The sequence below is a fragment of the Lissotriton vulgaris genome, chromosome 10 (assembly GCF_964263255.1).
Source record: "Lissotriton vulgaris chromosome 10, aLisVul1.2, whole genome shotgun sequence".
Lineage (NCBI taxonomy): Eukaryota > Metazoa > Chordata > Amphibia > Caudata > Salamandridae > Lissotriton > Lissotriton vulgaris.
The window spans coordinates 456112743-456136783 of NC_141698.1; the positions used below are offsets into that span (position 1 = coordinate 456112743).

Here is a 24041-nt window from a genome sequence, read left to right on the forward strand (position 1 = left end):
AGACCTGCATGTTTTCTATTGAAAGAAGGCGACTATAGCAACAATCAAACAGCAAGTAAGTGGTAGTATAATTGGTGTTCTACAGGCAAGCTGACTTGTGATGTCATTATTGCTCTAAGCTTATGAGGGCAGTTAGGTTCAAATCCAAGTACCATTACCAAAACGTTCTGAGCAAGGTTAGTATGCTACTTAAAATATTAACTGTGTTTATAAAGCTGATAAATATATTTAGAGATATCACATCTACCTTGGTCGAATTCAGTAGTTCCATACATAACTAATGATATTTAGGCACACGCAGCATGTTTGAGTAATGCATTACTTATCTAAAAATAAACACAATTTAAGTGACTATTTTAGGCCAATAAAATCATGGTTAAAATGGACATTAAATACAGGTGATTGTGGTAATCCCATACTTCAGAAAGTAACGATCAAGTTTCCAAACAAACGCTTCTGGAACTTTTATGGTCTGGCTTGACAGAGCAGCTGCCACCAGACAATTATATGAGAATTACCAGGAGAGGCGCTTTGGCTCCGTCCACATATTGGGAGCCAGGAGTTGACCATTTGTTTTGATATTATTAGAGTTCTTCCAAAGAAAGAGTGCTTGCTGTACTCGTATTGGCTTGTGAAAGGGTGTGTGTGTGCTCGCCTAACATGGCCTCCACGTCAAAACGTGATTATGCAGCAGCGGCTTGTAAAGCAGTCTTACTTGATGCAGACATTTCTGCTTCAGATAGCTTCAGTTTCAGTATATAGAAAAACAACCACTGAAGTCTTGCAACATGCAGTATGTATGATGGCACATGCCTCTCTTCCAGTGGCCTTTGTAACCTTATCACAAGGGCACACTGAGGTGTGTGGGGCGAAGAGCGCAGTGACAATTACGTGCAAGCAGGGTCCGTGAGCAATGTTATAAAGTCAGACCACCTAGACCCACCAAAGAAGAACAGAAGGTAGTTCATCAACTTGAGCAAGAAGGTCAGTCACTGAGGCAGGCAGAAGGAGTGCAGCACAAGCAGTGAGAGGTCAGAAGGAACTACACAGCGATGTGAGAAGCACCCCAAGTAAGCTGAATAATACCTAAAGGAGCTGATCAGTGAGCGAAGGGTAAAGAAGCACAGTTGGGGTAGGATGGCAAATACAGACGGCGATTAAAATCAGCAGAGATATTGGGAGCCAAGGGAAATGGGAGAGTATACAGCAGCACAGAGCACAAATGATCTGCTTAAGTGGCACACTGATGAGGAATCATCAGCTGCAGTTAGTGGAATAGCTGCAGTACATGCAGCTTAGGTTAGGCTAGCCTTTGAATGTGGCACATCACATTGAGCTTTGTTTCTAAGCGCAGTACAGCCAAGGGATAAGCTTGGTAGCTGGCGGGTAAGCAATACTACAAAGTAAGGGTTAAGCTTCAGCATCTGGGTGGATTAGTAACAACTTAATAAGATGAGAGGCCTCATGCAACAGAGAGCTGGACGTTTTGAAAAACAAATACGAATTGAGAGGGAGCCAAGGAGTTACCGATAAAATTAAAGGCCGGCAGGGAAATTGAGGGTTGATCGCCATACAGAGCTGTGAGGTCCTCTTTTAACACTAAGATGTGTGGAATTAAAGAGGGGAGCCTTTTATGATAAGGAATGCGTACATATATGCGCTTTTTATTTTGCAATATAATCTACACAACTTATGATGCTTTACTGTTTGAGGTAGAAAATGCAGTGTTAATAAAATGGCATTGCTGCCCTCCCACGACATACAAAATCACATTGTTGTTGAATAGAGTTTTGAAGATTAAGTTACTTACTCTCGACAATGCCTTTTTGGTAGAGAACATCTAACCACAAATTCCTCACCTTGCAAATTCTCATCAGACTGGATCTCATCAGACTGGTTCATCAGTTCCCATGCACTTGTCGTTGTGAGGCTCCCTGTCGAAACAGTCTCCCTGGTATAAAGTCAGGGCTCCATATGACGACACGTTCACGCACAAACGTTAGAATCCTTCTGATATCTGTCTGTGCTGTCGGACACGGAGCTATGGAAACCGGATAGAGCAGTCTGCAGATGCTTACATTTGGCATCTTATTAATGGACAAGAAAAGGCGGTAACAGAGCTAAGTAACGTGTTCTTCAAACAGAGACTTCTTACAGCTGATTCATCACCTAGTGGAATGGCTACCAAAGCAGTACCTCCTCTGGTTGAGGGTCTGTGGAATGACTCACACCAAGAAATCCTGCGGGACTGATCAGCCAAAGTGCCTTCCCGCTGGACATAGCTATCTAGGCACTAGTTCCTCCTGAACGTGTGGACGGATGCTCACTTGAAGACCTGGCAAATGTCCAGAACTGGAAGGTGAAACCACTGACAACTTCTGAAGGTCATTCACTCACGTGGCTGAGGTTATGGTGATGAGAAATAATGTGTTGATAGTGAGAAAAGCTGTGTTGATAGCAAGGAGGGGAAGAATTCAACTGTGTATGGATTCGAAGGGAGTGCAGATGAGGTACGTGAGTACCAAATTAAGGCCCCGCTGCGACATCACAAAAGATATTGTAGGAACATACAGATGAGCCCCTTCAGAAAATGCATCACAACAGGTGACAAAAAGGAAGGCTGGAAGGGCCTAACGTCACCTTTAACTATTGCCACAGCAAGGTCTTGCTGGGTTAGGGACAAACAAAACAGAAGAACAACCCATGACTATGCAATCAAATGTTAAATGTTTCAGGAGAAACACCAAGCAACAAAGTTCTCCCAGCGTCCTGCGAAGACAGATTTTGTTAATGGACGCCTGGCTATTAAAATGACACCAATCACTTTGAAAAGGAGATCAAAACTCATCAGTTATCCCCGCTCAATCTCCACACATGGAGCTGTAAATTGTGCAGATTCAGGAACAAAACTCTGCCCTGCTGCTGTGACAGGAGATCCTCCCGAAGGAGCCACCAGATCAGGGGACAAGTGCTCATGGCCAGACGTTTTGGATACTACACTCGCCTCTAGAAGGACTTGGGCCCAGTACCTCTCTTGATCTTTTTCAGTACTCTGGGCTGGAGACGGAGTGATGGAAGAGCATATAGGTGTCCCAACCCCAAATGCTGGTGGAAAACATCTCAGAGGAAGGACTTCCTTGACAACTCCAACGCGCAAATGTTTTTGACAATGCACATTCTCTGTTATGGCAAATTGATTTAGCCAGGGTTCTCTCCACTGGTGGAAGATGCCCTGTGCCACCACTGAGGGTAACAGCCATTCGTGATTCTTTGGTAGCTTCAGGCAAGTGTGTCCACCTTGGTGTGAAACGATTCTGCAAGGTGCTAGGCAATTAGGGAGCTATCCTGAGCCTACAGCCACTTCCAGAGATGCAAGGCCTCTGGGCACAGAACCCATGACCCCACATCTCTGTGTTTGTTGCAAAACCACATTGCTGTCATGTGTTAGAATTTGTACCTGTTCCCCCTTAATGGTCGGTAGAACATCTTCAGTGCAAAGTGAATAGCTTGCAACTCCAACTCACTGATGTAAAGGCGAGCTTTAAGCAGAGACCAGAGTTGTAGGAAGGTGGACATCTGACTATGGTTACCCCCAACTTTTTGCCTATTGTTTAGCTGGTTTTCGACTTAGTTGACCTGGGACCCTGCTATTCAGGACCCCAGGCCCTCTGCTCTCTCTGTTAAAATGGACTCCATGTACTCTAGGTACATACCAATTGGAACATGGATCACCTTGTGAGCCCCTGTACAGTGTACCCTAGGTACCCAGGGCATAGGTGCATCCAAGGCCTACCAGCGGCTGCAGCACATATTGTGCCACCCCTGGCCTGGCCTTACTATTTGACACAACTAGCTGATGACTCAACTGGGGCAAGGTGGTGTAATCACCCTTTGCTGTAGATATAGTACCTCTATATCTAACCCAAAATGGACACATATATTCCTATACGTCACTCCAATGGCAGCCCTTATCAATCCTGAAGGTAGAGTGCTTGGAAATATGTGAGATGGTGCTCTAGCATGAGTGGAGCCTGTCTGCAGCTTTCGGAACCATGTCCTTTAGCCGTTTCCATGATAGTGCCATACCATATACTCTTAAGTGCATTATAATCCTCGCAGTTATTGCTAACTTTGGTTTGGCATTATCAAAACATGTCGAGTAAGGTATCATACAATTTGGAATACTACCCCCTCGCCAGTTCTGGCGACGGGGGTAGCATTCCACCCTTCTAGAGGGACACAACATGTACAGAACTAGAACCCCGGTTAAAGTTAACCGAAGCCTCAGAATCACAAAATGGATGCTGCTGCCACAGACACAAGTCTGACCTCCTGCTGCTGGGAGTCCTTCCAGCAAGGAAGGCCTGGACAAAGGGTTTTCTGCCTGGGGAGGTGCCAGCACAACCCCAGACAGGACTTTGTGTATCCAGATAGGCAGGGCTGAAAGGAATGAGACATGCCTGGGGCACACAAGGTGTCCCTGTTCATACCCCGGTTCAAACTAGTTGCTGGGGCAGTCCAGCCCCAGCTCTGGCGCGAAACCGGATAAAGGATAGGGGGTGTAACCACCCCCCCTTCCTGGTTTCACCCATTGGAGGGACCTAGTCGCTAGTACAGCCCCCTTTATCAGAATAAAAGGTAGGAGCTGGTCCCATTCCAGATTACATTGTGTTCAGTGCGTTGGTTGTCTTCGTCGAAGTTGTCGAAGATGCTCTTGATTTTGTGGTGGAAAATGGAGCGGAGTTTGTCGCAGAGGTCTTGTGAGGGAGGGATGTTGGTGGACTCGCTGGTGGGTTGGGCAAACTCCTTGATGATGTTGAAGAGTTCTTTGCTGTTGTGTGCGTGAGTGGAGATTCTGTCTTCAATCGCTTTTTTCCTCATTTTTCTGATGAGTTGGTGGTGAAAGTTGGTGGCGGCTCTGAAGTTGCTGTGGGCTTCCCCCGGTTCAATTGCGGTTAAGCAGCCACGCCACCAATGCAGGTCTTTCGCAGTCTCCTCCAACTTTCAGATCGCACTTCAGAACCTGCATGTGCCGGCTAGTGTGGTTCACGAGCAGGATGCCGGAAGCCAAGAGATCCAGAAACCTCAGAGCTGCTCTTACTGAGACCAAGTTCGAGGTCTGAAATATCAGGATCATAGCCCTGATGTCCTGAACTCATTGAGGGAGAGTGATGGCTCAGAAGCACACCGTATCCAGGATGGCTCTGACGAAAGGGAGCCTTTGTGAGGGAGTCAGGTGTTACTTCAGCACAATGAAGGAAAGTCCGACGATGTCAAAGGGCAGCCATCATCTGGAGGTAGTTTACGACTGTTTGAGGTGAGCTGCCTTCAGTAGTCATTAGTGAGGTGTTGGAAGACTTGTATTTCCCACCTCGGCAGGTGGGCTGGAATCACCACCTTCACCTTTGTGGACACCCAAGGTGTGCTTGTTAGGAATAGAGGAGCACCAATAATTGAAAGTGCTCCTGGCTTATTTGAAACCGCAGGAAATGTCTGCACTACTGTAGGACGGGAATGTAAAAATATGCATCTTTCAAGTCCAGCTCTACCATCTAGTCACCGGGATCCAGGCCAGACAGAAATTGGGCCAGAATGAGAATCTTAAACTTGCCCTTCTGGAGGAAGAAGTACAGAGGGTGTAGATTGAGGATAGGGTGATGGCCTTGGTCCTTTTTCAGCACCGGGAAATAACTGAAATAGTCCAGCTCTCTAATATTGGCACCCTCTCTATAACTCCCTTGGCCAAGAAATTCCAAACATTTACTTGGAGTATAGAAAAGTGAACCTCTGGGAGGTGCTGAAGTGAGAGTGGCGTGTCCGGAGGATAGGACAGGAAGGGTAGGGAGTACCCGTATTCAACGATCTAGGGTACCCAGTAATATGAGGTAATACTCCTTTATCAAGGGAGGTGAAAGGTGCCTTTATCTTCTACCTAGCGATCGTGCGCACCAAGGACAAATTAAAGCAGTTTTGTGGCGGCTGCAAGAAAAGGGGTGTAGGGTGTGTACATCGCCCCTGGTGGCCTGAACACTGTCGGCCCGCTACTCAGCCTCTACCCCAAAACAACTGGGAAGCCTGTTGGTGCTAAGGCACATATTGACGTGGCATGTGCACATATTCCCTACTGAAGCCACAAATGGGGCTTTCTTTTGGTGGGAACTGCAGAGCAGGCTGAGCTACACCTAGAGAGTGGGCTATTGCCTTGCCCTCTTTAGGTTTCTCTAAGACTCCGCCAGCATTCGCTCCAAACAATTTTGAGCCTTCAAAAGGTCATTTCCATGAGGGACGGCTGCTGTACGTCCAATGAAAGGTCAGTGGAGTGAAATCAGCATGGTGCCGAAGAACCATGCTGTTTTCGACTGCCCTACGCACAGTTGATCATGCCCAGACTTAGCAGATGGTATTCTTTGCTGCTTAACCATTTTAGGTTATGCGTTGTAGGGTTGGTCTAATCTCTTCTGGGACTGCCGATAACATGTCCGCCACCCTGCCCGACAATATGTTGTGCATATCTGCCCAGGAGGACTTCGTTTTGCAAATGTTTCTGCTGATTTGGATTCCTTGTCAGGTGGAGTGGTTGGGAACAAATTAAGGTTGAGGTGGCTAGAGGATGCTTGTACCACCAAGGAGCATGTCTATGGCATCTCACCAATAGTCTGTTCACTGGAGGGCAAGATCCTGCTTTAGGCCAAGTTCCCGCCAGAACATCCATGAGAGCATCATTAAAAGGTAGCAAGAGTTCTTGGCCGATGTAGATTAAGGACCTCAGTTAGCTCATTGGTTTTTGATTTCTGCATGGGGAGAGTAGGGTCAAGGGTTTCTGCCACCTCCTAATTGCGAAGGAGGCAGAGTCCTCAATAGCCATAGTCTTGTTTAAGGGTGCACCAACAACACATCAGGGGCGGGGTGGAACCGATGCAAAGCCACATGATGACACCTAATTACATACAATGGAATTGCTACAAAAGTTTCTAGATTAAGTCTGAAAGCTGGGTAAATTCACAAGGTGAGGAAAATGCAGTTAGAAGAAACTACCAGTCACATAAAACTGAAAAAAACAATTACAAGTCCACAGAATCCATTCCACATTTCCATGTGATCCAGGCACTCCTGGATCTCCTGTATGACACTGTAGGAAAATTTACCAATTAAGGAACAGAAACAAAAGTAGAAGCAAAGAGGTAATGATAAGAAGCAAACATGGGGGCCAAGAAATAAGAGTTGATGTATTTTACCTTTTACCTTGCCACAAAGAAATAATTAACGTAGCAGTGGAACCAGGAGTTATAGATTTTATGGACTTGTGAATGGTTTCTTGACGGCTGTAGTTTTTTTCTATGACTCATGGATTTTAAAGATGTTTCTTGTTTTTCTAAAGCTGCAGACTTTAAGTACAGAAAGCATAAAGTGTAATCCTCACTGCAATGTGAGAGTTGAAGACAAATGCGCTAAGAAGGAAGGACACTGTGTGAGATAGCAATTATTTCCTCCTGTTCCCTATTCCTTGGAACCACTCCTAATGGCAGGTAGTTGTGTACTCCCTCTAGACATAAGACTATTCATATGGACAGGTCTAGTTTGATAAAACTAGGGGTTCTTCAAATTGTATCCCCGGGATAGGGATGTTAAGTTTGCTCAGAGTTCAAAATATCTAGCAATGGGGCATTGATTTAATAGGCAGAACTATGTAGACACATAGTATGCTTGCAGAAGTAGCTTTGCATTGGCGATATGTAGACAAGAGTGTACGCAATGTTCCTTGAATGGCACCAAAAAGCTGTTAGCAAAAACATGCTCTAATCAGTATTCAAACACACTCTCACTATTTAGTATCTACTAAACAGGTATATGATTCAAATTTCAGCTAACCCCACATATAGACAATATTGATAGCAATAAACTTGAATGGACAGTGACTGCTACACAAGTGATGTTTGTAAATAAAAGTGTGACTAGGGAAAGAGAAAGAATAAAAGTGTGCAAGTGTGTGTGTGTGTGAGAGAGAGAAGTGACAGAAAGACTGACAGCGATGCTAAACAGAGGATTACTGAGCGTAACATGATTTGTAGAGTGAGTGTACCTAAATTAAGTGTGACTGAGTATGACTAAGCGAGTATCCATACCTGCAGGAGTGAGTGAATCAGTACGAGTAAGTGGGTATGACTAAGAAAATGACTGAAAGAATGAACAGATGACCCTCACTAATCTGCTGAAATAATTTGCTAGCTGGAATGAAGGAACTGGTACATAAAGCAGAAAGAAAGAGCACTCCTTAAATCGGAAATGCTTTGATACTGCACCAAACAGGACTTAATAGCATCAGTTGAGGAAATGAAATTGTCTTTTGAAAAAAGGTCTTGGTAGTACTGTTCCATTTAAAGTTTATATTCTGAAACTATTGATCATACTCACAGTTTTTGGGGTGGTGATCTGCTGAATGAGAGACACACGATCTTGAACAGGTTTGCTGATGTTTACACAACGTGGCATGACCCTAGCAGGACTTTTCCTTCTCTGGCCATCTGCCATGGGGAACAGAAAACTCAAAATCAGTGTCTTCCATCACAACACCCCCTTCTCTGAATGTCGTGAAAAATCACCTGCCTCAGAGTATTTGCTTGATTCCCTACCAAGATTGGGACGAGCCAACCTTTGGGCAACCCCTATAGCTCACCAGAGTTTTAAAAAGGTTGTAACAAGAATGACATCTATCACAGAAGACAAGGAAACATTGGCTGAAAGGGATCACTGCTGGACAGTGCTTAATGATTAAAGTTCTCAAACCTCAAATTTATTGAAACACAGGAGTTAAAATGAAGATAAAAGAAAAATTCCAAAAGCCACGTTTTGGCATTTTACCAATCCTCCCGCACCTGCCGCCTTGGGAAAGCACACCAGGAGAGCAGCCTTGCCATCTTTGTGGAACAGGAAACAAGGACCTTGTGCATGTCATCTGTATCTGCCCTAGTCTAAAAGGCATAAGATGCACTTTATTTTGCCCAATATTGAAACTGAGTAGCACCAGGACCTGTAGACAGGCAGTAAAGTTACGCTTTAACCCAGTCAAAACTCAGCTAAACTGCCGACTTACAAAGTTCTTTGACACAATTGAAGAGAGACTTAAACGCAAGTCACAAAGTGAACAGTGAATAGCAAAACAGTATTGATTATGTAAACCCAAACGTTAGATCACTTTTAATTAGCACATTCAATCTGGTCATGCTATTGGTTGGCCAGACTGCGCAGTCCATGTCTACATCCTGAAGCATAGGCACTTAAAATCGGATTTGACTTTCAAAACTCGAACTTGACATCAGAACGGAGAATTGGGCGCGGTCTCCCACTTATATCGTATTATCAGCAAGCTCAAGATAAAAGACTGTATACTCTGATATCATTTATAATTTGCTGTATAAATTGAAAGAAGGATGGTTTTAAAGTAGTTTTTAAACGTGTCGGTTATGTTTTTATGTTGTGAGTTTTAATTAACTAAACAATAAATGACTTACTGTGCTGGAGTGTAAATACAAAAATCAATATTTACACTTTAAGGAAGATAGTCCTAATTTGCATATTAAGAGACTGTAATTTGGTCTGGGATTCCTCAGACGTCAGTTTCAAGAAAGGTTCTTGCAAGCTTTCTTACAAAAACGAAAAACATCAGTTGTGAACTAACGTCAAATGGAAAATAATTAATCCAGTTGAAATCAGTTGGTAACAAGCAAGTTTTCAAGACACATTCTTTGTAGCAAAAGGCAAAGGGACACAGGATAAACAAGTTACTTACTAGTCAGGATAGGATTCTTTACCTCAATGCTAATCTGTTCGACAAATGGATGTCCTAGACATGAAGAATGCTGGGGCAGGTGACCCACATCTCACCCAGCCTCTTTCAGTCTGGTGCATCATTCTTCAAGCTGCAGAAAGTAGATACTATGTCCATTTTGTCAAACAGTTGGGTTGCTTGAAATCCTATTTCCAAAAGTATCTAGCACCTTATTTCCCTTTGAACTACTTTTCAAAAGTTGTTGTTCTTGTAGCAATTGTAATCTTCACTTTTCAAGCTCAATATCTTAGTTAAGGGCAAAAAGGGAAGTATGTGCCTGTTGTGCTTCTTTAGACAGTTAAAGTCTCAAAGCAAAACTACATATGTAGACACAGAGTTTTAGACATCTGCCCAAATATTTAACATTTTTCCTTCTTTTCATGGGACTAAATTCAAGGTAGATCTATTTTTATTTTTTATAGGTGCCCAAATGTGGGAGTCTTTACAGACTGAGTTTTGGTCAAATGAAAGGCCTCTTTTGATAATAAGGTTCAGATCTTTGTTTGAAATTCCTAGGGGAAATTTTCACTATTGCCAGGTCTTTAAATGAAGAGGTCCCTTCTAGAAGTATCTCATAAGGAGTGCAACAACTTATGTCAGCAATGGAGTCCCAAAGGAATCATATATTTTTGGATAAGGAAACCTTACTCTATTGTGTCATGCTTTATCATAGTGCACAATAGTACTGTGTGGACTGACTCAATGTGTCAGTGGCCTTCTTCAGGGCTAAGATGAATCTTGACATAACTACTACATGTCCTCTTGAATACAGAGCCATAATAGGGAAAAACCTTGTCGGGTTGAAAGACTGAGATTGACACATGCTAAGGAAATATAAAGGTAATAAAAATAGACATATTAGATATGCATACGCCTCTAGCCTGAAGAAAATAGCAAGTAAGAGTTTTTTCAATAATGATAGAACATGCGGACACTGCAAATGAATGTGGCGTACCCTGGAAGAGGAAACAAGCACTCTCCATCATACAACTTACCCTAAAGTAAGGGAATCTGTCCTCATGGTCATTATGGAGGAGCCATCCTCTGCAGTCATGCACTTATATGGGTAATAACATCATTAGTCCTCGTTGATACTGATCAGAATTAGATGAGTGGGAATATGATATACATTCATTACAGACCTATGGTTAGTACCACATCTCTTTGTTGCACCCATTGTTAATGGTAAATGAGGTGGCTTTTATCATTTGTATGTAGATGAAGAGTGCCATGCTAATAGCAGATATAAAAACCTATAATTGCTTGTGCTAGTTATTTTCTCGGATACAATTAGCCTGTTTAATGTTATAAAGTTGTATCATACTCATTATACTTGTGTGGTTAGTTACTTCTCACACACTTCCAAAAAAAGCACACCTTAATGGCAGTAAAAGTATTCTGTGGTTGTCCCACACTCACATATGCCATTCATACCACTTCCTCAAGAGGTTGTGCCCAATACGTTTGCATCTATACAAAACTACGGGTCAGGCATCTCTTCTCTTAGGATGCCACGTGACCGGAAGCCTTATTGAGCTCTAAGGACAAGTAGCGGGCACTGTTTAAAACCGTCACCGCTTTAGCGTACCCTGTCCCCTCCCCCCCACGAATATTGCTAGCCAAGAACTCTGTGACAAGATAGCTACATTCTTTTTTAATAAAGTGGAGGAAATCTTTTCTACTCTCACAGATCCGGCCAGCTGTTGAAGTAGATATTAAGCCGACACTTAGCCTCTTGCCACAGTTTAATAAATTTGCCCCAGTGAATGTCACAGATATTTCTAAAATGATTACATAAGGTTTAAGACAGATATTTCTAAAATGATTACATAAGGTTTAAGACCTGTTCTTAAATTTTTTGACGCCCCAACCAGACAGCTTGTAGTCCAGGCAACTATCATCTCTCGCCTGGACTACGCTAGCTCTCTTCTGGCTGGGGCCAACCAGGCTGAGTTAACTCGTTTGCAGCGGGTTCAAAACGCCGCGGCTAGGGCCATTGTTGGCCTACCTAGATTCTGCCCGGTGGTTAATGTCCTCCGCTCCCTGCATTGGCTCCCTGTTAGGAAGCGCATTCTTTTTAAGGTCCTTTGTTTGACCTTTAAAATCCTAAGAGGTATAGGCCCTGAAATTTTGTCCAACTGCATCTCCTTCTATGTTCCCACCGCAACCTTCGATCCCAAGGTCAGGCCCTTGCTGTTGTCCCCAGATTCAGGCTCAGCAGGATGGGGGGTCGCTCTTTCAGGGTGAAAGCTGCACTAATTTGGAACACCCTCCCAGTCGAAATCCGTCAGCTTGATGACCTGTTGTCTTTTCGGAGAGCCATTAAAACATTCTTGTTTTAGTTTTCCCTTTTAGGTCTTATCTTTTCCTGTTGTGTTATGTTTCTCCTTGTCTCTGCGCCGGGATGCTCCTTTGCTGGAGTCGCTGTGCGCATAATAAATTAATATAACATAACATAACATAATATAACATAACATAGCAAAATCGGGCTCACCTTGTGACCCATGCCCATTGTCAATACTCAAACTAGCATCAGAGCCAGCTGCATTAACTCGAACATCCATCTTTAATGCTAGGTTTGCTGAAAGTTATTTCCCGAAAAGCATGGAAAAGAGCATCAATAGTAACCCTTCTGAAGAAACCCAATCTAGATCCTAAAGATTCCAACAATTTCAGACCAATTTCCAGACTTCCATTTCCTGCAAAAATCATTGAAAAAACAATGAATATTCAACTCAGTGCATTCTTGGAAGATTCTCAGATATTGTATCCCACCCAATATGGATTTGTTTTGGGGGGGACACAGCACGGAGTTCGCCTTCCTCAAAACCACCGAAGAAATCAGGACCATACTGATCAGGGAGGAAGAGCAGCTATGATAATGCTAGATCTCTCCACTGCCTTTGATACTGTCCACCACGGAATACTGATGGACAGACTGAAGGAGATAGGGGTCAAGGAAGCTGCTCAAATCCTTCCTATCCGAGAGAGTTCAGACTATGTCCCTTAGGAAGTTCACGGCTAAACCTTTCACATTGCCCCGTGAGTTCCACAGGGGTCATCCATTAGTTCAACACTTTTTAATATTTAGGTTTCCCAACTTGCTCCCTTGATTGAATCCTTTGGTTTTAAGCTAACTTCATATGCAGATGACACTCAAATTGCATGTGTCACTGCTACCTGATGGGATACAGGAAACAGCAACCCGCTTCCAGGACTGTATAACAGCAGTGGGTAGCAGGATGACCCAAAACTGCCTTAAGTTTAATTCCAGTAAGACGGAGGTGGTTTTGTTTGGCAACAACGCGGCCTTTTGGTCACCGGCATGGTGGCCAGATACAATGGGCCCTCTTCCAACTCCGATAAGGAAGGTAGAGAACTTAGGAGTATACATAGATAATAAGCTCAATTTCAAGGATTAGGTGAATGAGGTGGTATCTGCAACGTCTTATACTTTGAGATCTTGCAAGAAGATTATGCCGTTTCTTCCTAAAGATTGCCAACAAACGGTCATCACTGCCTTGGTCATGTCCAAACTGGATTATTGTAACAGCCTTTACCTCAATATCCAGGAAGAGCTTATGAAGAGACTTCAATTGCTGCAGAATGCAGCAGCCAGACTACTCACCGGCACACCAAAGCATGCTTCAATCTCAGCTGAGATTAAAAAGCTCCACTGGTTGCCTGTTAAAAAACACGTCCGTTTCAAAGCTCTGTGTGTGGTCCATAAATCCCTTCAAGGCTACGGACCTCTTCAGCTGAATTTGAATTTCCAGTGGTATGTTCCCAGAAGAACTTTTCGCTCGTCAGAAGCAAAACCGGTTTCAGTGCCCTTTGCAAAGAAGTCCAATTGGGGGGGGGGGGCAGATGTTTTGTGGTGGGAGCTGCCAAGGCATGGAACGACTTACCGATTCATCTTAGGTACATAACCAATCACCTGGAATTCAGGAGGGCCTTGAAGACTTGGCTCTTCCAGTCTAACTAGATATCAACTCACTCCCGTGTTTAGGCCTCTGTAGGACATTTGGTTTCAGCGCTAGGACACCCTCGGGTAACAGTTTGCGCTTTCGAAATTTCAATAAAATTAATATTAATTCAGGTAGCTACACGTTGGAGAAGGGAAAGACCCCTATTAAAATTGTGGCAGAGCAAACCTCCCCTCAGCATTTCTCAATTTCAGACATCGAAAGGGCAATAGATGCCTCACTGGCAGACCCACTACTACCTCTGCTGAGTTAGCAGCAGCCTTGATGGATTGGAGGGCCTTATCAACCTCCTTGTGCAACAGTTCTTGGCAGCTAAAAAGAAAGAAATGGGATCAGCGTCCCCTTTTTTGTAATCATCCTATATCTTACCCTGTGACAAATAGTTTTAAATAGGCTTTCCCTACTGTGAGGGTTGTTATCTCACATTTTTCTTGCTTATGCCTTCTAGCTTCCTACATTTCTCTCCAGGCGGCATGGAGAGTAATGTGACCTGCTTCATGGATTGCCTGCATGTAGCTGCTGCCACCAGAGTCCTGCTCATCCACAGCCAATAGACACGTGGGCAATGTGTTGGGGCCCCACATTACCTATGTTGCCATAAAAAGATTGCTTAAAGAACAATTGATGATCGGAATGCTGAACAACGCCAAATATTCACCCCCAGTACAGAGATCTTGGCCTAAATCCATAGTTTTTTTACCCACCATGCCATTCCAGTTTATACTCAGCCATATGAGATTCAGTCTTGACCCTGCTCCACATGGGAACAGTCCAGCCTGAATTGCAAGGCCAGGTCGTCCCTGGACCGCAAACAAGCATCCTTGGGACGGTTTTAGAGTATCACCCTTCATCACCCAGGCTAACTTGAGTCGAGTGGCACAGTGAGCACGGGACATGTTCCACTCTGGGGGACAAATGCAAACAGAAGGATTGATTAATGAAATGCTGACTAATGTCAAACATTCACCCCCGTGGTATTAAAGTCATAGGCTCAGAAGTCAGGCTCACCATCAAGTTTCTCTAATCCAATTAAATTAACACCGCAACAGGTGGTATACAAGACGTCCTGCAAACCAGTGATATTGATGTTCAAGACAGCATGATTTTAGGGGACAGCAAAAAATACTTGGGCAAGTATCCAAGCAATTTGGATGGAGACCCACAGCTGGGATGTCTCTCCTACCTGGATTTCTTATCCTTACCCTTTGTTGGTGGGGTTTAGAATGTGAACTTCAAAGCCTCTTCCTCTACAGCGAAAATACATCATTCTGTGGCATCATGGTCTGGATATAGCCAATACACCCACTTGAGAGGTTGGCCATTCTAAGAGATAATCCTCTACGACATACACCACAGCCCTGAAATAGAACATTTTGCTCATTGTAGGTCCAGCATAAATTGCTATAAAATCACTAGCTGGTACAAGAAGCACTTTGGTCACAAAGCAGATTTTAAAAAACAGAGCTCTTTGAAGACTCATATACACTAGAACAAGCACTAGGAATTGGGAAATATGGCTGAAAATGTGTTCAACAGACTATAGGACCTCTATTTAAAGACATGCAAAGCCTTCACCTGCATCCCATGTTTCTTATTGTGCAATTATTGGGCAGCCCTGGAATGTCCTACACCAGAATGTCATCCCCCTTGGTCCCAACTCCTTGTACATTCCACGTGAGTACCCTGATGGGGGTGGGGTGGATCTACGGGGAAATTACATCAGGCGTGGGAACAAAATGAGGCTTCTCAGGTGGCCTTATATAACCCACTTCTATGGAGGGCAGCCTAGGAGGTGAGACACTAACAATTTCTGGGAAGATGACTCTGCTAGCAAATGGGACAGGATCTGGGTTCACTGATAAGGGAATAAAATTGCACACAAGTTGTGTGATCTTGGCCCCTGTAAATCTTCCTCAGGTGATGATTGACAATCTACAGCATCTAGTCCCTGGTGGCTACGCAAGGGTTCATACCTATTTGACAGGGTTAAGGCCAGACCAGGGCTCTTGGTTTGGTTTGATCATTATAGATGCCTGCAGACATGGACTTTTTGATGGAAGAAAATTAGTGGGCGGTTAGATGTACTGAAGGGGGGCTATCCTAATCAGTGTTTTAGAGCCGCCCGGAAGCTCACATTCCATCAAAGCATCAACTTTTATAGGATATCTCATGTTGACTATCACACAGTCACCCTCAATGTTTTTCTCCACCCTGTGGTCCACCCAGCCCACACTGCTAGCCATGATAATGTACAGAGATATTCGATGGCCATTCACAATGTTCAAATTACACCAATGGGTAACCATGTGTACCAAGTCCAGTGTAGTTTCTTTGGTCCCCATTGTGGTAGAAGGGACCACCACCAAAACTACTGCCAGAGGTGCAGCCTCTGGGGGGAGATCTAAAGATCTCATAACTATTCACTAAGGATTTATCAAAGTAATTAGTAGAAGTCATATTAGGTACATGCCCCCTTAACAATGGCGCCCCTCGCAAAGGAACTGCTTGGAATATCTTCCCTAGCTGCGTCACAGCCGGGGTATCACCAGATAACTTGTTGGTCATGCTGAAAAACCTGGCCTTTTTTTATACCCATTGTTACTGGGGTCCAGTATTTTGCATATTTTGAGAATTTGAGGTTCAGAGGGCATCCCAATTGAGCAACCTGGGACTGCTGATTCTTCCACTGTGTCTGTTCCTTCTGCCCCCCCCTGTCAGGCACCTGTAGCTTGCTGTTCCAGACAGGGCCAGTGTGACCACCCCACACTGACTCCCCTACAGTGAGTTGAGAAGATATAATCGAATCTTGAACCAACCCCTCCAACTTTTCCTGTATTAGCCTTAAGAAATTTTCAAATAAGGATTCCATTTTAGGTATCAATGATATATTTTGGATCAGGTGGTGTCACGAGTCTTTCAGGCAGCCTGTTTTCTTCCTCTTGGTAGGGGGGCTGGGAAAGGGATCCTCTGCCAATCGTATAGCTGTCTCTAGCGTAGGATCTATTATGTCTGTATTAGCCTCAGGTGCTTACATTGGCCCGGGATTGGCTCCAACTACTCCACAGTCAGTCAACAGAGGTTGTATGGAGGTTGATTTACCTATCTCCAGCGATAGCCTTCTTTCTGTAAGAGCTATATCCTTGGAGATAACACTGGCCGCCCTTGTTAGAAGAGTCAATAGTCGTAGTATTGTTTCCCCCACTCCTCCAACTGTTGTTTTTCTTTTGCCCATGATTGAATTATTAGCAATTATGTGTTATTACTGACTGGGAAGGAGTATAAAAATGACTACACAAATAGAACCTTACATTTTTTTTGCCACCATCAACGTGGAACCAAGGGACATAGCCCAACCTGGCCTCCTCTCGTCTCTGACGGGCGCAGACGGACCTGCCCTTGGTACCCACTCTGGTGTGAACTACACAAAGGACAAGGGAGTGACCATACCCCCTGTCCAGTTCCTCCCTCTGGAGGTGCCCAGAGCTCATCCAGGTGGCCACTTGATTCTGCCATCTTGGATCTTGGCCCCTGAGAGCATCTGACTAGCTAGGCCACCTGAGGAACGTTCCTGACCTCCTCCGATAGGTGGGTCATGTAGGAAGGTGGATACCGGACTATGGTTACCCCAGATTTTTTGCCTAGTGTTTAGCTGGTTTTCGACTTAGTTGGCCTGGGATGCTGCTAATCAGGCCCCCAGGCTATCTGCTCTCACTGTAAAATGGACTCCATGTACTTTAGGTACATCTTCAATTGGATATTGGGTGCTGCAGCATGTATTATGCCACCCCTGGCTGGCCATCCAAATTGATCACTCAGCTGGGGCAAGGTGGTGTAATCACCCTTTGCTTTAGATATAGTATACCTATATCTAACCTTATATATAGACACATATACCCCTATAAGTCACTCCTATGGCAGGCCTTAACAATCCAGGAGAGAGAGTGCTTGGTTTTATGTGGGATGGTGCTCTAGCATGAGCTGAGCCTGTCTGCAGCTTTCGGAACCATGTCCTTATAGCTGTTCTATGATATAGCCATACCATATACTCTTAAGTGCATTATAATCCTCGCGGTTGAATGCTAACTTTGGTTTGGCTTTATCAAAACATGTTGTGTAAGGTGTCATACGCTTTGGAATACTACCCCCTCGCCAGTTCTGGCGACGGGGGTAGCATTCCACCCTTCTAGAGGGAGAAGACATGTTGTTCCTAGTAAACCCGGTTAAAGTTAACCAGAGCCTCAGCATCACAAAATGGATGCTGCTGCCACAGACACAAGTCTTACCTCCTGCTGCTGGGAGTCCTTCCAGTGAGGGAGGCTTGGACAAAAGGGTTTCCTGTCTTGGGAGGTGCTAGCACCACCCCAGACAGGCCATAGTGTATTGTGGCAGGGAGGGCTGAATGAAATGAGACACTGCCTGGGGCACACAAGGTGTCCCATGCATAGTCCGGTTGAAACCAGTTGCTGGGGCACTCCAGCCCCAGCTCTGTCACAAAACTGGACAAAGGGAAAGGGGTATAACCACCCCCTTCCCTGGTCCCACCCATAGGAGGGACCTAGCAGGTAATCCAGCCCCTCAGATTGTTATATAGGTAGGAGCTGAGTCAAGAGACTTTAGATTTATCCTGAACTGAAACTTGAAACGAAACTCTGGACCTTCGACATTCTACTGAAGATAGAAGACTGAAGAATCTCCCTTGTGGTCAAGGAGCGACCACCCTGTGCAAACAGGCACTATCCAGCGATCTGCGGTTTGGTTTGTCGACGCTCCCGCAGGAGCCAGTCTACAGAGCCTGACAAGAACCAGACTTCCAGACTTCCCTGAGCCCGATCCACAGCCACAGCAAAGCTGAGACCCGTGGAGGCGACGAGAGACGTGGGACCGGCAATCTTGGAAAACCTGCGCTTTGCTACCTGTGCAGCTCCCGAGGCACCCTCGAAGCTGTGCATTGGGGATTCAGAAGCCCCAGCCCGGCACCTTCTGCACCGAAGCACAGCTCTCCACACTCCACGAGTGCTGCGTGGGGCCTGCTAGTGTTTTTGTGCTCGACGCGTCTGTCCGGTCACTTGCCCGTTGGCTAGTTGCCTCTGAAGACAAACCTACGAATTTACACCGCTGGTCTGGTTGCTCCAGGCTGGCCCTTGCTTCCCTGAAAAGGAAAAGCCCATCAGACCTTGCTGGTCTGATCAAGAAGCCATCTTCGATTTCTGTGGGGTTGCCTTTGCCAAGGCTTGTTGACTCCAATCCGGAAGCCGACACCGCCGACAGAGAGATCCTTCGTGGGACAGTCTGTGCCCAGCTCCTGGTCGTCGTCGACACCTCATGGTCCACATGGCTGCGGAGACAAGCTTCACAACATCACCTGATTGCTTCACGACATCGCCTGGTCCCTTCCTGGTTCCTTCCTGGTCACTGGCTAGTGACCCAGACTCTGTCCCTTCTGCTTTCAGGTACTCTTCATCTCGATCCGCCCTTGGATCCAACCGGACACTTCTCTCCAGGTCGCCTGTAGCATCTTTCTCCAAGGCTCCTTAGGATTCAGCGACGAACCCCGACACACTTTGACACCTATGCACCCGCTTCCTGTGGGTGAGGTAACGCGAATACTCCGGTGCTCCTGTGGGTATTAACTATCCTAGTGTCCTGGTTTTCAGTAGCTTTCTCCTAGTCCATCCGGAAGTGTCCTAAAAGAACCAGTTTCCATTTCTTTCGTTCCCATTATAACTCTATGGTAACTCGTGTGTGTGTATAGAGATAGTCAATTCTCCTGAGGCGGAAGCCGGGAGTAGGTTTGCACGAGCATTTTTAAAACTTTGAGTGTCACAATTACTTTGTTTTTAACCCTACCTGTACTCATCTCCTGTACCCTGTTCAGGGCCCCTACACGCTTCGGACAAAACCCGCGCAGCGGATTTGAGCGCTGCTGCGGGACAAACCGCAAAAACCCATTGCCGCCGCGGACAAAGGCCACGCCCTTTTTTGAGAGGCCACGCCCCGCCGTCACTACTAAAGGACGCTGATTACAAGCGCCACGTAGATAGTCAATTCTCCTGAGTCGGAAGCCGGGAGTAGGTTTGCACGAGCATTTTTAAAACTTTGAGTGTCACAATTACTTTGTTTTTAACCCTACCTGTACTCATCTCCTGTACCCTGTTCAGGGCCCCTACACGCTTCGGACAAAACCCGCGCAGCGGATTAGAGCGCTGCTGCGGGACAAACCGCAAAAACCATTGCCGCCATTCCCGCCGTGGACACAGGCCACGCCCCTTTTTTGAGAGGCCACGCCTCCCGCCGTCATCTTCCTTCCTGTATAAAAACAATTTGCATCTTCCGGTCGCGCAGCGGACGAAGGCGCGCCTAAGGCAAGCCCGTCTGTGCCCATCCGCGACCGGTCGGGACTAGGGGCTATACCCCTTGCGGGTCTTAGTCGAAACCCGCTAACACCTATCTGCTATTCCCGCAGTGAATTGCTAGCCCTCCGCGAAAATAAAAAGGGTCATAAAGCTAACTCATGTACCCAAACGGGGCCAGGATTATCTTATGGACCAATCTCCTGCCTCGCTTGTTGTTGGTCCAGTATGGGTCAATTCTCATTAGACCATCATATAACTCACGCCAGAAACCACCTGACCCTGAACTGTCTATATTTTAACGCTAGATCCCTACCTAGACATGCCCTGGATATTTGGGACTTACTTACATCAAAGACCCCTGACCTAGCTTTCATCACGGAAACATGGCTATCCGACACTAACGCCCCGGATTTAGCTAAAGCCCTCCCCCCCCCCCCCAACTATAAAATCATTACGCTAGACAGATCTGATAAAAAAGGAGGGGGGTCGCCGTGATATTTAGGGATCACCTAACATGCCTTGTGGAACTAACAACTACCCACATTGAGCACCAGACCTTACCTTTTAAAGTACTTTATGAGGGTCTTACCATCCTCGCTGGTGTGGTTATATACAACCCCCCTGGACAACAAGTTAGCCTTAGTGTCAAATTACTAAATCAACTTCTGCCGCTCTGTTTAAAACATAAAAACTATCTAATTGTTGGCGACTTCAATATCCCCTATGAGAAAAAAGATGCGCCAGGTACTTCCCAGTTGGAATATGATATGGGGATCCTTAATCTCAAACAGTGGGTAGTGGGCCCCACTCATATAGCCGGTCATACACTAGACCTACTATTTACTAATATTGAATCCACCAACATAAGAGGTCTACCCCTTATCTTGGTCGGACCACTCCCTCATATCCTTTTCATTTGATCTCCCCGGTAAATCCTTGAAATCCAAGGTAGTCCCTCAGATTTCTAAACGAGCCTGGAGGCTAATCAACGAATCCAACTTTGAGAAACATTTCCAAGAGGTTAATGTTAAACTACCGGATGGCTCTTCCGTTTGTAATGACATTGTTCTGCTACACACTCGAATACTGCAAACACTAAACAATATAGCCCCGATGCGGGAATCCAGGAAAAAATCTTTAACAGAAAAATGGTATACTCCTCACCTAAAAACCCTTAAAAGGGAATGTCAAAAATCTGAACATCTCTGGAGACAGTCTAAAGACAACGAAGCCAGATTAGACTATGTCCTTAAACGGAGGCAGTATATTTTGGCCATCAAAAAGGCAAAGAAGGACTATTTTGCCCAGCGCATTCAGGAAAACAGTAACTCGGTGAAGGAATTGTTTAAAATAAGGAAGGAGTTGAGTAAACCATCTTGCACTTTACAGACACTCACCCCTTCGGTTGAGGCTTGTGAACGCATGAACACCTTTTTCTCTGAAAAAATCAAGGGAATCTACTCCACCTTCACTCCCGAATTACAACTCTGACAATCTATCCAAGACTGCGATCCTATCTGATGTCCTCACTGCTCCACCAGACCTAGGAAATGTACCCCGTTTAACCAGCTTCGACCTACTCTCTGAAGATGAGGTCCTAGCAGCCCTGACTACAGTGAAAGCTGGCTCCCGCCTGGACCCCTGCTCCCACTTTGTGTTCTCAAGAGTTGCGTCCACCCTCGGCCCCTTGATCACACAACGTTTTAATAAATCCTTAAGCACTGCCATCTTCCCGGATGCCTGGAAACACGCCTCTGTGACCACCCTTCTGAAGAAGGCGGGATCCGATATTCTCAACCCAGAGAATTATTGACCAATCTCCCAGCTTCCCTACCTTTCTAAAGTTTTAGAGAAACTGGTGAAGGTACAGTTGACCAGGTACCTAGAGAGTAACTCCCTTCTGGATTCTACCCAGACGGGCTTTCGAGCCAATAACAATACTGAGGCAACGCTGCTGGCAGTGTCAGACAGTATCAGATCCTCCACCGATCAAGGTGGAGCGGTGGCGCTGATACTGCTTGACCTGTCAGCGGCATTTGACACGGTATCTCACAACTGCTTGTTGAACATACTTCGGAGCAAAGGCGTTCAATCTACAGCATTGAACTGGCTACAGTCTTTCCTGAGCAACTGCACTCAGGCAGTACATATGGGTCAGTTCCATTCCAGGCCCAATTCCATCAGCTGCGGGGTCCCCCAGGGCGCCTTACTGAGCCCCACTCTTTTCAATGTCTATATGTCATCTTTTGCCGACATTGGAAGGAAGTGGGGCATCTGCATCTGCTCTTATGCGGATGATACGCAGCTGATGGCGACTATGGACGAAGGGCCTGACAGAACCAAGACCAAGCTACATGACTGCCTCTATGAAATGGCTCAGTGGATGCATGCCCACTGCCTAAAGTTGAACGCAGGCAAATCAGAGATCCTACTGTTTGGTGGTGCCAAACGTATATGGGGTGCCACATGGTGGCCACCTTTACTGGGTTTGGCCCCCACTCCAAAGCAACATGCCAGGAACCTGGGAATTATCATGGATGATGACCTGTCCATGAAGGATCATGTCCGATCCCTCTGTGGCAAGGGCTTTGCTATCTTAAAACTCCTAGCCAAGATTTTCCCATGGATACCCCAGGACTGCAGACGCTCAGTCACACAGGCTTTACTGGTCAGTCGCCTGGACTATGGCAATGCACTATTTGTGGGGATGAATGAACATCTGTTCTCTCGCCTGCAGGTTTTGCAAAATCTGGCAGCCAAACTTATTTGCAATAAGGGCAAACTAGACTCGGTATCGGAATGCTTAAAGACACACCATTGGCTACCGATGCGTCAGAGGGCTGCCTTTAAATTGCTTAGCCATGCCCACAGGGCTCTACATAAAACCGGCCCCACAATTCTTCAAGGGAAGATCGATTTTTATGTTCCCACCAGGAACCTTCGTTCAATCTGCTTTGGCCAAGACGAAACGCATCCAAAAAGTTAGAACAGGTGGTCGCTCTTTTTCCTACTTGGCAGCACAAAGGTGGAATGAGCTCCCCACTGACCTGAGACATACTACAAACTATCTCCAGTTTCGGAAAAAACTGAAAACTCACCTCTTCCCCAAACTTTAGTTTCTAGCATCCGCCATCAGTAGTTGCTATCTGGTATTAGCGCCGTGATATCCCGTGGGATGAGTGTTGCGCTCTATAAAAACCGCAAATAAAAAATAAAAAAAAGACACTGCACACGCCTCCCGTGGGCCTCCTGCTTCCTATCCTTTGGTAGTACAGCGTAGCCCCAGCGATTCCCTAGGCCCTAGGCCTATCCTTTGTTCGTGACGTGGTTCTTATACCACTATTTTAGTATATGGTTTGACGTGCCCCTAGGGCTCTACTGTATATTGTGCAACTTATTGTATGATAATTCAGTATCTTGTTATGTGCTTGTACTTCTGACCTCATAAAGAGTTCAGAGGGGTTGTGTTAGTAATAAATACATATATATTTTATATATAACCTGTGTGGTGTCCTTTCATTTGGTATTAAAGGGGTTACATATGGTAAAACAGCTGGCTTCACATGCCCTCTTGAGTTTAGCCTAGGACTGCTTTGTCCATGCTACCACTAGGATAGCTGGTCTATAAGGTTGACTTTACAACCATCACCATAAGGGTTGTTTGGATTGATTCAGGGTGCCCACTAGAATAGTGGACATCACATATCAGGCCAACTTCTCACAGGTCACAGCAGAAGATGAACTTTCCCCTTTTAGGGTTACTTAAGGGCTCCCCTGAGGGTAGGTCCTTATATTCGTCTGGACTCCATCTTCAAGAACTGACTACATGTCTTCTGAAAATCGTCTTAACGCTCTTCTACTGTTGGGCACTGGAAC

At 45.4% G+C, this 24041-nt stretch overlaps 1 protein-coding gene across 1 annotated transcript in view; it reads right to left on the reverse strand.

Annotated features, from left to right (window-relative positions):
• The window catches only part of WDR90 (WD repeat domain 90), a 1374469-nt gene that overhangs the window by 1221351 nt on the left and 129077 nt on the right, over nucleotides 1-24041 (reverse strand). Inside the window, exon 8 of the mRNA XM_086941318.1 lies at nucleotides 8413-8522. Within this exon, the coding sequence (XP_086797444.1) occupies nucleotides 8413-8522 (110 nt within the window). The remainder of the gene's footprint in view (nucleotides 1-8412; nucleotides 8523-24041) is intronic.